The sequence below is a fragment of the Danio aesculapii genome, chromosome 5 (assembly GCF_903798145.1).
Source record: "Danio aesculapii chromosome 5, fDanAes4.1, whole genome shotgun sequence".
NCBI classification, from domain to species: Eukaryota; Metazoa; Chordata; class Actinopteri; order Cypriniformes; family Danionidae; genus Danio; species Danio aesculapii.
This window is the reverse complement of record NC_079439.1, coordinates 38107212-38122659: the sequence shown is the minus strand read 5'-3', so window position 1 is coordinate 38122659 and position 15448 is coordinate 38107212. Positions and strand designations below refer to the sequence as shown.

The 15448-nt window shown below is 35.7% G+C and overlaps 1 protein-coding gene across 1 annotated transcript; it reads right to left on the bottom strand.

Annotated features, from left to right (window-relative positions):
* Positions 1-2601: 2601 nt before the first annotated feature.
* On the bottom strand, positions 2602-10722 carry ppp1r14aa (protein phosphatase 1, regulatory (inhibitor) subunit 14Aa). The gene is made up of 4 exons (XM_056456968.1): positions 10501-10722; positions 9117-9197; positions 5932-5964; positions 2602-3218 (listed from the first exon to the last, which is right to left on the bottom strand). Exons 1-4 carry the CDS (start codon positions 10678-10680, stop codon positions 3054-3056), a joined length of 459 nt encoding a protein of 152 aa, XP_056312943.1. The 5' UTR covers positions 10681-10722; the 3' UTR covers positions 2602-3053.
* Positions 10723-15448: the final 4726 nt, after the last annotated feature.

Below are 15448 nucleotides of genomic sequence, written 5' to 3'. Positions count from 1 at the left end.
CTGACAAAGTGTGCATGAAAATCTTTTTCAGAAACAACAAGTAGATTAATTGTCAATTAGGGGTGCAACAGTCCAGCTTTCTGACCTTTTGGTTTTAGGTCTCAGTTTCGATACGGGTCACTATACGATATGTTCAATAAAAATGCCAAACAAAAATAAAAGATCAAATCTACCAGCAAAATACAACATTTATAAAATACAGAAAAGATCATACTAAACAGTGTTTTTCAGGTTTTACATCTACATAAGTCGTTTCTATGGGAGCTAAACTCTGTTGTTGATTTCAAACGTGTGACCTTGGTGTTAAAGGTATTGCTTTGAAAATGATCACTACATGCAGGCCCATAGCCAGCCTGGTGAAAGGGGTGATTCTTATTTCTCAAAAAGTGAACCTTTTTGCAGTTATACTTTATAGTTTTTCGCCTATTTTTTATTTAATTTTGAGATTTAAATAGATTTTAAGCTCTATTTTTAGCTGGATTAGCTTTGTTGGGTGGTCATCATAACTTCACTTTTTGATACACCAAAATATTTCCTAAAGATTTAGAATAATGAAATATGAATAAATATATACTTATTTTAAAAATACAAATGTATTACATCACATATATCATTTAAAAAATAAAGAATCAACTTTAAACAAAAAAACAAGCCTATTTTCATTTATTAGGCAAATTATAAATTACAAACTGATCAGCACATTCAACTTTTCTCAGTCAAAATTTGGACATTTGTATAATAATAATAATTATTATTATTATTATAATGTAGAGCTTCACAATTGTCTCTCTTTTAAAAACATACATTTTAAAATTCATGGAAAACAACCATCTAAAAGAGTATTCAAATCAATTTTTATATGGGCTGCTTTTGGTGCTTTACACCTTTTTATTGGCCTTTTTTATTTCATGAATAAGGTCCAAGATTTAGAAAAAAGTAAACTGATTTCTCTACTTAAAAACAATACAGTAGTGAGAGATGCCATCACTTACTGTACATCTGATTGTATGTTTTCTTGTACAGCTGGATGTTGGACTGCATTGGCCAAAACTGAGGATTTGGCTTGGTCTTGATGATTTTTCAATGGGTTGTTTTTTTACTTATTATGATGAAAACGCAGTCAAAATAGGACAAGAGATCATGCATGGGACAAATTCTGGACCTTAACTTAGAAGTGGATTAACTTAGAATTAACTTAGAATTTGTTATCTCCATAAACAGCAAAAATCAGTCCAAGACACTCTTTTTTGATTTTTGCTGTTTGTTCTGATGATTTCCTTACTCAAAGAGCACCGACACATTATTTAAGCTACCCCTGAGCCCTTTTTGTTTGATTTTGGATTGTTATCTCAATACTTTAACTTTCAAAGCAATATAATAATAAAAATGCACATAATTTTGGCAACTTTTCAGTTAAATGAATTAAACTGCAAAATAAAATGCATATGATTTATTAAAATTAAAGTTGAATTAATGTCAGCCCCAATAGCCTAGTGGTTAAGTGTGCTGACATATAGCACCATAGTGCTCACAGTGACCCTAGTCCTGATTCCTGGCTCGAGGTCCTTTGCTGACCCTTTCCCTCTCTCTGCTCCCAATTCTTTCCTGTCTGTAGACTCTGCTGTCCTATCTCAATTAAAAGGTGTAAGACCCCTAAAAAATAACTATAAAGTTAAATTAATAGTTGAAGACACTGTTAAATTGAGAGTGTTCTGAGGGAAGACAGGGTTTTAAATTGTGTCACATTTGATTATAATAAATACTTTACTCAAATTGTTTGTAACGGAGTTGGCAGATAATACTGTTCAAACCACTTTACTATAACATTCTATTATTAGCCATCATCAGAACTTTATATTTATAACATAAACTGGGGAAATCAGCATAGGGGCAATGTGCTAATTCTGCATATCATTCAATAATTCTACATTTAAAAATGATGACTAAAAGTACGCTGTGCAAGTTTAGTTTTTTTTAGCCTAATATACCAACACATTTGTACATTTATAAGGTACTTTGTACATACGAGTTTTATTCTATGTAAAAAAAATATGCATTATACTAAATTATTTAAATTCTACAATGCTAAATTCATTGTATTTGATGGATTCAATTCAACAGACTTGAACACAACATACAAATCCTGAAGAGCATTTTCTCTTTAGTGTTTGGACTCTCAGTAGTGAATATTAAACCACACTGAACTGAGCTAAACTGAACTTCAATTTACTATGATCTTCTATGTGAAGCTGCTTTGACACTATCTACATTGTAAAAGCGCTATACAAATAAAGGTGAATCGAATTGAATACAACCACTTTTTTAAACTTTCCACAGAGAGAAGTATCTAATACTTTACCGATTTAGGTCAGAATATGTATATAAAAAATGTAAAACCTGTCAAAAAGCCACAGCCATTAGCACCTGCCTTGCTGTCATGTGGACATACTTGTGTAATGTGTTAATCTACAGATGGGCAAATACTGAAAGAAGTGCTCATCTCTGCTTCTGTTTCACTGCTCCCTCTGGTGGACAATGTATTACAGCACAGCTCAAGATGAAGCTCATGGTGATCACCTGCCAGCAACACCACACACAAAATCAAATCAACAGTTACTTTTATTAAAGTTTCGAATAATCCACTCATTTATAAACATTATTAAACTTAACACCTTCACATATATAACAACTGTTCAGATACGGTACTTTTCTGATTGCTATTGTGTGTTAGTTTAATATTGTGAATTAGCATGTATGAAGACTTCTGAAGACAACCCTGTTCAGCAGATTAACCTTCACATGTAAACTCGCATACTGATAGATTCACCAATCAATCATAACCCTGTCAACAAGCAACCAGAAATCTGCAATCATATTAAAGGTTCTAGTATATACTTACTCGCCAACAGTTATTGCAATTTTATAATGGACCACGTGTTAATGTACCACCCATATGAGTTTGTAAACACACATCTGATCTCACAGTTACTAAACTAGTTGGATGTGCTGTGCAGATGTCCTCAGTCTGTGTTAGGGAGCTCAGTCCAGTGCCGTCACAGCGTCTGATGTGCTGGATGGTGATGGTTGTCTCTATGATGGTGGATGTTTCCGTGATGATGGGGGTACGTGTGATGGCAGGGATGCTCAATTCCTTCATTCTGTAGTTCTTCCTGTTTGTGGAGACCATGCAGCTTCTGCAGCAGCTCAGCAATGAAGGCCTGAAGAGAAATAGAGAGAGAGTGAGAGAGAGAGAGAGAGAGAGAGAGAGAGAGAGTGAAAGATGGAGAGAGATCAAAATAGATGTACACACTTGCAGAAATCGTGCTTATTAGGCATATTAATCTTTATAAACTCTTACACACTGTGCTTTAGGACAACTTATTGTAAAACTCTGTAATTACTTGAAGGGGATGTCTAACGCCATTTCATACATGCTATCATGACTGTTTTACACTAGTAAAGAAAACCTTACCAAAGTATTAACAACAACAAAGAGCAGAAATCCATTCCTAATACCTTGCATAAACAATCTTAGATGATAAGCAAGATCCTGGATCTTTTATTCATGATAACTGATCTCTGGCTAATTTGGTTCTTTAACAAAGTCTGCAAATCAGATTAAACTATCTGGATGAATTGATCTGACATTGCGATGTATGCTTGTGTTTGTTGTGAAGAACAGATCTATTGATCCTTATTAGGTGAAGTTTATTAATAAACTAATTTCGAGAGGATCACGTGCCATAAATACCATATCACAGCCATCTTCATTTTGAAGAACCCCTCATCCACCCCTACTCCTCCTCCTTTGCTAGATGGGCAGCATGGCGGCCCAGGGGTTAGCACTGTTGCCTCACAGCAACGTCACTAGTTCTAGTCCTTACCAAGCCAGTCGACGTTTCTGTGCGGAGTTTACAAGTTCTCGCTGTGCTCGCGTGGGTTTCCCCTGGGTCATCGGTTTCCTTCCACCATCCAAAACATGCAACTTAAGTTAATTGACTAATCCAAATTGGCACTATAGACATTCTTCTAGAAAGTAGTTATCTCTTTATAGCAATCCCTAATTGTTCGTTAGATTCAACACCAGGGAAGTTCTCGAGATCTACCTGAGCTCAAACTCCCCTCTCGCCCTGCAAAGGGGAGGGAGCCCTGGGCTCGAGGATCTCATGAGCTCAGGGCTCTCTCCAGGGACAGCATGCCAAACACGCTTTATAATCAATCATTAGCTAAGTGTGAACTCTTGAAAATCATGATGAGCGATGCAGCGATTAGCTGGCGGCAAGTCAACAGCATAATGACACCATCTAATTAATATTCAATTATTAGCCATGTGAACAAAATGACATATAATTCATGAATTGTTTGTTAAATGCTTTGCAATAACTCTCATTTATTTGTACAGGTTTTACACTTTGTCTAGTAGTAGTAATAGATTCAGTTTTCTACATAACAGTATTCAAGATTCTTAATCCTGTGGCATAAGGCATTAATATAACTGGCTATTACATTAATTTTGCATCAAATATACATTTGATATTTGAGAAGTGTCTGCATCAGTCATACGCTTCATCAAATCATCAGTCAATTATTCATTCACAAAGAAAAATCTCTATTATATATTTCTATTATCATACTCTCTCAGAAAGTGTAATAAAACTGGGGTGGTATCTTTTCAAAGTATGTGTTTGTGTCTACACGACCCATATTTGTATCCTAAAAGTATATATTAGTTCTTTAAGTTGTCAAATTTTTCACTAAAAACTACAAAAATGTTCTTTTTACCTATTGAAATGCACCCCTAATTTAATTTAATTAAATTTACTCTTGTAAGACATACCAGCAGTTGGTACAGACTTTAAGTATCACCTTCCCTTGAAATGAATCGATTTAACAGTGATATTTTCCATGGATTATTCAGAGTTGCTCATCTAAAACTCACACACTGTAAAACCCAAAAAGTTAAGGTAACTTAAACCATTTGAGGAAACCAATTGCAACAAACCATTTAAGTTTAAAAACTAATCCTAATGAGTACTGTGAACTTACTCCATTTGAGAAAATAAAGCAATTTGAGCACAGTAAAACCTAATAAATGAAGAGAACCCAAACCAACTGAGTACATTGAAACCCAAGTTAAAGCAACTCAAACTGTTATAGGAAACCGATTGCTACAAACCATTTGAGTTAAAAAAACAAATCTATATGAGTACTTGTGAACTTACTCCATTTAAGTTGAAGTAATAAGGTATTTAATTAATTCATTACCTTCAACACTGAGTTCAAAACTCTTTTTTTAAATGAGTAGAATTAACTTTCAGTCAATTTTGAGTCAACTACACTCATTTCATTTGATAAAGTTGACTGTTGGGTTTTACAGTGTACATATCTCCTACTGAGTGTATGCGAATGTGTTCCAGTCAGCAGTTACTCTTTGCACTGTTAAGATGCACAGTCAAACTGAAGACGGTAGCGCTTGTGTTTCACAGATGACAGTGTTTTGTGTGTAGGGTTAGAGCTTCGTTCCTCTCTACTGATTCTTCATTATGTGTCAGCATTTTAACACAAGTTCACCCACAATCTTCTGCACATAGACGCACAGTAACAATCATGTACACACACTAATCAAAAGGCTGTGAGTGAACATTGTTAAATAACCCTGATGAAAGAATGGCTTTGTACTAAAAGAGAGCAGAAGGAACATGGGGAAAGAGAGAACAAATCATGCATTCATTGTGATCGCTGTGAGAAACGCGTGGAAAGGAGTGTCAGCCACTGCAGTCCCTCAGAGAAAGTGGGCGAGAGAGGGAAAGAGGGATGAAGAAACAAAGGATGAAGAAAAATTAGAAGGGTTCTGAGGATGAGTAGACAAGAAAAACATTAGAACCGAGCAGTGACAGGAAGGATTTTCAGATGGAGAATCGGGAAACGTACCTCAGTGTTACTGCTGCAGCTTTGCAGAAGAGCCTGTGAAACAAAAGAAACAAGATCAAAATTACAGACATGATCATCCAAATGTAATACAATGATCAGAGCCTGTATAATGTCACTATTACTAAAATGATTTTAAACTAATGGGTACTTGTATTAGGGCAGCACAATGTATTGTTTCAGCACTGACATCACAATGTACAAACATGCAATAGCCACGTTGCAGGACCTGCACTTATAGTTGACCAGACACTACAGTTAAAAACATTGCGAGTCGTTGCAAAGTATAATCTTAGATCGAACGTTTTCTTTTAGTTTTAAAACATTTTCTTTACTAATTTTATGTTTATTGTGAACACTCAATTGAGAGCAATCTTACAATATTTCAAGGTACATTTGAATCTCAGTATGTGACTTTAAGTGACATACAAATTTACATACATTATTATCAGGTGTACTAACTATACATAGTACTCAAATTTGTCAAATTATAAAAAGAGAGATAGCATAAAAAAAACTAAAGAAAATAATAAAAATTAAAAGACATCCAGGGTGAGAATGCATGTCATAAAATAATTCTATCCAGAATAATCTCAAATGACCATCTTCATTATACACATGGGGATAACACAGAATACAATGTGAATATATATAACAATATACGTATGCACATATTAGCATGTATTAGCAGAATTCAGGTCTTCTATATGAAATATATTCAACCCATTTCCTCAGGAATGTGTCCTTCTTTAAATTAACTACAGAAGTGGGGTTTTTCCATTGTGTAGACCTCAATAGTTGCATCAGAGTGAAGGTTTTCATGAGCATTTCAAGGGAATTTAAAAAATTTGAGCACAAGAAATTATGTTTGTTGTTTCAATTGTGCTTCATATAGGTGAGTGGGTTTGACAAACCATCTGTAGAAACACTCTGTCTTATGCACCTGAAACTTTATCTAAACTCCTTCTTACGGGCATCACGTGATGCTTTGAAAGCGACAAGACGTGTCTGAAAGAGCTCCTTGCCATATAGCTGAATTTTTTACTAAACAGTCATTGTAGTTGCTTTAAGAGTGCACAGAACTGAGGAAAAAGTGTTAAAATTGTCGCTCGATGCCTTTTGGTCACAATCAGATTTGACTAGTAAACGCCATCTTAAAGAACTCAATAATGAAAACGATGTTTACTTTAAATGTACCTCAATCACGTTGCACTGCTTGCTTCAAGCTTAAATAACTCTTTTGCACAATATTCACCTTTAATACCTCTCTAGCACAATATCCTGCACAACATTGTTCAGTCTCATGTAAAAGAACTTGTATAGCCCTTCTTATGTGTGCAGATAAGGATCTTATATGTTAGTTATGCATAGGTTTCTAAAACAGCTCTTATGTCCAGTGTTGTGACTGTATTTATGATTAATTTATGTAGCACTGTTGTCCTGCGAGACACGACAGTTCGTTCCTCTGTATGTCAACATGTAGCAAAATGACAGTAAAGCTCCACTTTTTTATTTTATTTTATTAGTTTGATGGAGAGAAGATTTTTTCAACACATTTCTAAACATAATAGTTTTAATAACTCATTTCTAATAACTGATTTCTTTTATCTTTGCCATGATGACAGTAAATAATATTTGACTAGATATTTTTCAAGACACTTCTATACAGCTTAAAGTGACATTTAAAGGCTTAACTAGGTTAATTAGGTTAACTAGGCAGGTTAGGGTAATTAGGCAAGTTATTGTATAATGATGGTTTGTTCTGTAGACTATAGAAAAATATATATAGCTTAAAGGGGCTAATGATTTTGACCTTAAAATGGTGTTTAAAAAATTAAAAACTGCTTTTATTCTAGCCGAAATAAAACAAATAAGACTTTCTTCAGAAGAAAAAATATTATCAGACATACTGTGAACATTTCCTTGCTCTGTTAAACATCATTTGGTAAATATTTTAAAAAAATAATAATTCAAAGGGGGGCTAATAATTCTGACTTCAACTGTATATGAGATTTTATATGTGTGCTCGTAATTTGTTCATTATATTTTATGCACACACATTCTCCTACAAAATCATCTTAATCAAATGTCAAGTTCTGAATTATTTCCAAAAAGAGCTTTATTCAAGTCATCTGGTGAAATTGCATTTATATTTTAATATAAGAAAATATCACAATGGCAGATTTGTCCAGCATCATACAGCCCTAACTTGTATAAAAACAGTGAAGAACATTGAGACTTAAGTTGCTCTACAATGTGTATTTCTCGGGCAAATAATAGGCTGAGAGAGAGTTCATAATGGAGTGGGCTTCATTTCTAAGAATAATGGGGGTCCTGCAAATTCTCAGGTCAAGGGACATGGTATCTCTGGAATTTACTTATCATCAACAAAATGACAGGCTACTGACCTCGAGGTCAACCATCCTATCTGCCTGTGAGTTTATCACTTTGTCTTTGAGCGGAATGATGGCTCAATGCTTAGCACTGTCACCTCATAGCAAGATGGTCACTGGTTCGAGTCCCAGCTGGTCCAGTTGGCATTTCTGTGTGAAGTTTGCATGTTCTCCTGTGTTGGCGTTGCCTCTGGGTGCTCCGGTTTCCCCCACAGTCCAAAGACAAGCGCTATTGGTGAATTGAGTAAACTATATTGGCTGTAGTGTATCTGTGTATCTAAGTGTGTATGGATGTTTCCCAGTACTGGATTGCAGTTCGAAGGGCATTCGCAGTGTAAAACATATGCTGGATAAGTTGGCGGTTCATTCCGCTGCGTGAACCCTGATTAATAAAGGGACTAAGCTGAAGGAAAATGAATTAATTAATAAATTAAAATTCTCATGAAGGTCATTTTATATTCCTTACATTTGTAAAAAAAAAATGTATGCAGTTCACTCATGTGTACATTTGTAGTTCAGCTTATGAAATTTGTAAAAGAGTAAAAACAGCACTGAGAAGTGTTCAGATGCTGAATGGGCAACATTGCATAATGAAATTTAAACAGGTTTGCTTGATAATTCTGTCTTTTTCATGGACAAAACATCCTGTTTTGGCTCATTTAAATTACTTGACTATTTAGTTAGTGTATTTAAACCAAACATGCTGAATTTGAACACACCCTTAGATACTGCATCATTATAGCAAGACATGTGAGCACAGAATGTGGTGTGAGTGAGAGAGGAGGACTGTGGTACCTGTAGTCTGTGTGTTCGTGCTTCATCACTCGGGAGATCCAATAAATCATCAATGTTGACCTCCTCTGGCATGTCCTCAACCTTAAACAGACACACAGAATTTAATAAGGGTGCTGTAAGAATTAACTTTCCCCCCAAAAAAGCAACAAATACATAGAGATTATAGATTAAACACTGCAGAAAGTACAATTTCTGATTGTTTATGTTTTGAGTTTTTGTTATATTTTAGATAAGCGTCTAGAATTACGCCCTACATTACACCATTGAATAAGAACTTAGTGCATTTGTTCCACTTCATTGTGGCACATTATACCTCAATGTTCATTGATTTATCAGAAGTCTTTAATTTTAGTATCTCCAAATACCTTTAGAGTCTCAATATTCCTTAATCTCAGTGGGAAACTTTCCCATGCACTCGATCTTAAGAGGAAATTGAGATAACAGATCACATTACACAACTCCCAAGAGAGATTTCAGCGGTCAGTGCTGTGGGACAGCATCCCACTAAACACACAGAACTTATGGTTAAACTTCCTGCTTGTTGTTGCGGCAGACGGTTTCTCAGGGGGTGCCCATGTAAGGCAGCAATAAAGCCAAACAATCCCCTCTGTAACTGAGGGAGTGAAAGCTGAACCTCCCCCGGTACCTCCAGAGGCCTGGTCCTCCTCACCTTTTATGGGCAGCCAGCTTACATTATCCAACAATTTACAAATTCCCATCCCAGCATTCATCACACTCTTCCATTAACAATGGCTTTTGTTTATAAACCCGCAGGACAATGTCTGCTCTAGCCCATTTAAAGGTGCATAAGGATGTTTCTGCGGGTAAACAGGATTACGTAACCTATTTGTGTATTAGTAAGGATCTGCTTTCGTACATCGCTCTGGAAAATGCATCATTGTTATTGAATAATAAACTAAAACCCGAGAACTGTCACCAAAGCAGAGACAGAAATGTCTCATAGATATAGAATATCATTCCCATTTTTAGATGTCTACAGGCAAAACTGTCAAACATGAACGAAAGATCATAGACAATTACACAACTGTATTCTGTTTTAATGCTATCATATAATTTCAGAAATTAACACACCTGTTTACAATATGAAACATTAAAAAACTCAAAGTTTCAGAGAACGACTTGATAATTAGCCTATGTGCATAAATGTATGAAGTCAGGTTCAAAAGAAAGGAACTGTTAGGCTACATATTTCAGCACGCGAGCATTTCAAAATAACGAAACAGCAGTCGAAACAGTATTTTGTAATGCTCTTGTGTAATTCTCCATCAAAATGCATTTCGCTTTTTCAGAACTAAACAACCAGAAGTTTCACTCCTCAACGCTGCACCAGCTGAACCTGCGAGGATGCATTTTTGGCACTCACCTTGCCCTCATAGAGTTTGTCAAGCCCTTCGTCGATCCATTTCTCCACGTCCAGCCTTTTCTGAAGCTGTTTGCGGTTGTATTTAACAGTAACTCGCGAATGGCGCTTATGCAGGTTCATCCCGTGTTCGCGAGCGCAGTCTAACTCCGGGGAATGACCGGTATTTGTCTCCTCAGCCATGTTTCATGTGCCTGTGCTTGTCTCAGTATGAAAGGCGCGTGGAGGAGTGAGCGCGCACACAAGAAGTGAACGCTGTGTGGCGCGCGCGCTCGACTTGATTGGATGTCCGAAATCAGACGCTCTTTAATCAGAGATGGGCAAAAATACATTAAAATGTATTTTAAAATAAAATACCAAATAGATAAATTTTAAGTGTATCAAAATAAACTACAAAATACAGTAGCCACAAATGTATCAAAATAAAATACTGTATTTTTGTATTTAAAAAAATCCTCCAAAACACTTCTAAAATGAAACATGTAATGTCTTCACAAACCTTCCATCAATAGGCCTATTGGATCAGTCCCTTCACCTTTAAACTGACTCAGTGAAATAAACAATGTTTGATAACAACAAATTTTCTCTGCCACTTCACATAAAGGGATGTTGTGGCCTAATAGTGAGTTTCTCTTTGAGTTACAAATTACAGTCCATCTATTATTTGTACTGTATACTCATTCTCCCAAGACTCTTTTAGCTCTTCTTTAACTGGAAGATTCTTGGTGTACCCTCTTAAAATCACCAGTACACCATCTTTAGGTGTTTTATTTCTAAAACTACTCTGGATTTCCACCTGCAGCACTGAGGATAAGACTGATTATATTCTGTAGTGTATCATGTGTCCACATGTATGGAGTGTATCAGGTGTGTAAATGTATAGAGTGTATTGTGTGTATTGTGTGTGTGTGTGTGTGTGTGTGTGTGTGTGTGTGTGTGTGTGTGTGTGTGTGCGTGTGTGTGTGTGTGTGTGTGTGTGTGTGTGTGTGTGTGTGTGTGTGTGCGTGTGTGTGTGTGTATGTATATGTATAGAGTGTATCAGGTGTGTAAATGTATAGCGCAGTGTTTCCCAACCCTGTTCCTGGAGGCACACCAACAGTACATATTTTGGATGTCTCCGTTATCTGACCCATTAACTTCAGGTTTTGGAGTCTCTTCTGATGTTATGATAAGATGATTCAGGTGTGTTTGATTAGGGAGAGCTTGAAAATGTGGACTGTTGGTGTGCCTTCAGGAACAGGGTTGGGAACGACTGGTATAGAGTGTATTGTGTGTGTGTGTATATGTATATGTATAGAGTGTATCATGTGTGTATATGTATGGAGTGTATCATGTGTGTAAATGTATAGTGTATCGTGTGTGTGTATATGTATATGTATAGAGTGTATCATGTGTGTTTATGTATAGAGTGTATCTTGTGTGTGTGTGTGTGTGTGTGTGTGTGTGCGTGTGCGTGTGTGTGTGTATCATGTATAGAATGTATCACGTGTGCATATGTATGGTGTGTATATGTAGGGAGTGTGTAAATGTATGGAGTATATAATGTGTGTATATGTATGGAGTGTATCATGTGTATGTGTATATGTATGGAGTGTATCATGTGTGTATATGTGTGGAGTGTATCATGTGTGTATATGTATGGAGTGTATCTTATGTGTAAATGTAAGGAGTGTATCATGTGTATATGTGTGTAGAATACATGGATATGTATCATGTGTGCATGTGTATAGAGTATGTATGTATGGCGTGTATCATGTATGTATATGTATGGAATGTATCGTGTGCATTTGTATAGAGTGTGTATATATGGAGTGTATCATGTGTGTATATATATGGAGTGTGTCATGTGTATATATATATATGTATAGGGTGTATCATATGTGTATATGTATGGAGTGTATCAAGTGTGTATATGTATAGAATATTTGTATATGTATCGTGTCTATATGTATGGAGTGCATCATGTGCACATGTATGGAGTGTAACGTGTGTAATGTATAGAGTGTATCATATGTGTATATGTATAGACTGTATCATGTGTGTATATGTATAGGAAGTCAACTTCTAGTAGCTCAGTGGTTACGTCCCTCACCTCTCACGCCAGAGACCCAGGTTCTATCCCAGATCCTGACAGGAATGTATGATGTGTATATGTATAAAGAGTATAGGTATGGAATATATCATGTGTGTGTGCATATGTATGGACTGTATCATGTGTGTATTTGTATGGAGTGTATCATGTGTACATTTGTATGGAGTGTATCATGTGTATATGTAAAGAATATATGTATATGTAAATAATGTCTGGTGTGCATATGTATGGAGAGTTACGTATGTGCATATTTATAGAGTGTATCGTGTGCATATGTATGGAGTGGATATGTATAGAATATATGTATATAATGTATGGTGTGTATATGTATAGAGGATATCGTGTGTGCATATGTAAAGAGTGTATCGTGTGCATACAGTATGTATGGAGTTTATTGTGTGTGTATATGTATGGAGTGTATCATGCGTGTATATGTATAGGGTGTATCATCTGAATGTATGTATGGAGTATATCATGTGTGTGTATATGTATGGAGTGTATCATGTGTATATGTATGAAGTGTAAATATGTGTAGACTGTATTATGTGTGTATATGCATAGAATATTTGTATATGTATTGTAAAGAGTGTATCATGTGTATATGTATGGAGTGTATAAATTTAGTTGCTTTGCTTTTTTGGGTTCATCAACTTACAGTAGCTCAGTGGTTACGTGGTTACGTCACTCACCTCTCACGCCAGAGACCCGGGTTCTATCCCAGACCCTGACAGGAATTTATCGTGTGTATTTGAATAAAGAGTATAGAAATAGAGTATATTGTGTGTGTGTATATGTATGGAATATATCATGTGTGCATTTGTATAGATTGTATATGTATGGTGTGTATATGTATAGAGTGTATCATGTGTGTGTGTATGTATGGAGTGTGTCATATGTCTATATGTATAGGTCTGTATATGTATGGAGTGTATAATGTGTATATGTATAAAGTGCATAGGTATGGAATATATCATGTGTGTATATGTATGGAGTGTATCATGTGTACATTTATATGAAGTGTATCATGTTTGTATGGTGTGTATATGTATGGAGTGTATCGTGTGCAAATGTATGGAGTGTATCATGTGTGCATTTGTATGGAGTGTATCGTGTGTGTATATGTATGGAGTGTATCATGTGTGCAAATGTATGGAGTGTGTACATGTATGGAGTGTATCATAAGTATGGAGTGTATTATGTGTATGTATGGAGTGTATCATGTATGTATAGAATGTGTGTATAGGTGTTTGTGTTCACCAACTTTGAGTAGGTCTGTCACTCACCTCTCACCGACCCTGACAGGAATGTATGATGTGTATATGTACAAAGAGTATAGGTATGGAATATATCATGTGTGTATATGTATAGAGTGTATCGTGTGCATATGTATGGAGTGTATCGTGTGTATATGTATAGAATGTGGTTGGGTTCATCAACTTCGAGTAGCTCAGTGGTTCTGTCACTCACCTCTCACGCCAGAGACCCAGGTTCTATCCCGGACCCTGACAGGAATGATGTGTATGTGTATAAACTGTATACGTGTGGAATGAATCATGTGTGCAAATGTATGAAGTGTATCATCTGTGCAAATGTATGGAGTGTAACATTTGTGTACATGTATGGAGTGTATCATAAATATGGAGTGTATCATGTGTGTGTATGGAGTCCATCATGTATGTATAGGTGTATGCGTTCACCAAGGTCGAGTAGCTCAGCGGTTCTGTCACTCACCTCTCACGCCAGAGACCTGGGTTCTATCCCCAACCCTGACAAGAATGTATGATGTGTATAGGTATAGAATGTATCATGTGTGCATAAGTATGGACTGTATCGTGTGTATATGTAGCTTTCATATTCTATTTTGCTGAATATTATTGAAAACAAACATATTGTATTATCATGTATACAACATATAGTGAATATAATTTTTTTCAGTAAATATTATGACAAATAAAAAACAAGTCTAGAATATTCAGATGCATCAGAATAATGTAGCTACTAGCTAACAATGTTTATATATTATACTAGATACTATACGCCTGTCTTATCTGTCTCTGAGCTAACTTACTTGAACTATCTTCATCACTGCTCATATCAAATGTCTAATCTGCATCATTGTCACTAACCCCATCTCATCCTCACTTTCATCTGCAGGAATGCTTTTCTTGTTTCACTTACCATAGAACATGGTGGTGCTCACTAATACACTGTTCCCTGTCTTCATATCTCTTCAAAAGTAGTATTGCCATTAAAACTAGATTTTATCCATAATGCAAATTGAAATGCCATTAACATATGACTATTCAACATTATATTACTAGCATTCATGTTGTTATTGTTACAACTTAAAAGTTCACAGCTGACCTTGCTAGCTAGCTAACCCATTGAAATATTGCAGGTTCCACACACACATTTGATCCATTTACAAAAATACTAATTTGATTAGTTGTGAATATGTCATCATAACTTACTGGAGGTGATGTTTCAGATTTTTTTGTGGATCTGACATAATTTGATCCTTTGTTTTTATTAACGTTACATTTGCATTCAGCAACTACTCACAATAAACGCCAGTCTGTCAGAAATCGTGCTACAGAAAAACATTGCATGTCATGTGACTTAACCAAAGCACATCATTGGCTACACTAAGATCTTCGCTTTCCACTAAAAAAATTAGAACGTTGGTCTTGAAGAAACAGTGGAAATAAACATAAATAACATGTTTCCATATGGCAACACCATGCGGTAGAGGGCTAAGAATAAAAATGAAATGGTGTGCTATCAATTAAACAGAAAGAGCAGGGGTATTTCTCATATAATTTATTTCATTTAAAGTAATAAACGCATGTACAAAATAAA

Excerpts from the sequence above, each read along its gene's own strand:
- ppp1r14aa (XM_056456968.1), bottom strand. The coding sequence starts at position 10,680 with ATGGCTGAGGAGACAAATACCGGTCATTCCCCGGAGTTAGACTGCGCT. Across the intron at positions 5,965-9,116 it reads CACGAACACACAGACTACAG|GCTCTTCTGCAAAGCTGCAG; the intron begins GTACCACAGTCC and ends TTTGTTTCACAG. Across the intron at positions 3,219-5,931 it reads GCTGCAGCAGTAACACTGAG|GCCTTCATTGCTGAGCTGCT; the intron begins GTACGTTTCCCG and ends ATTTCTCTTCAG.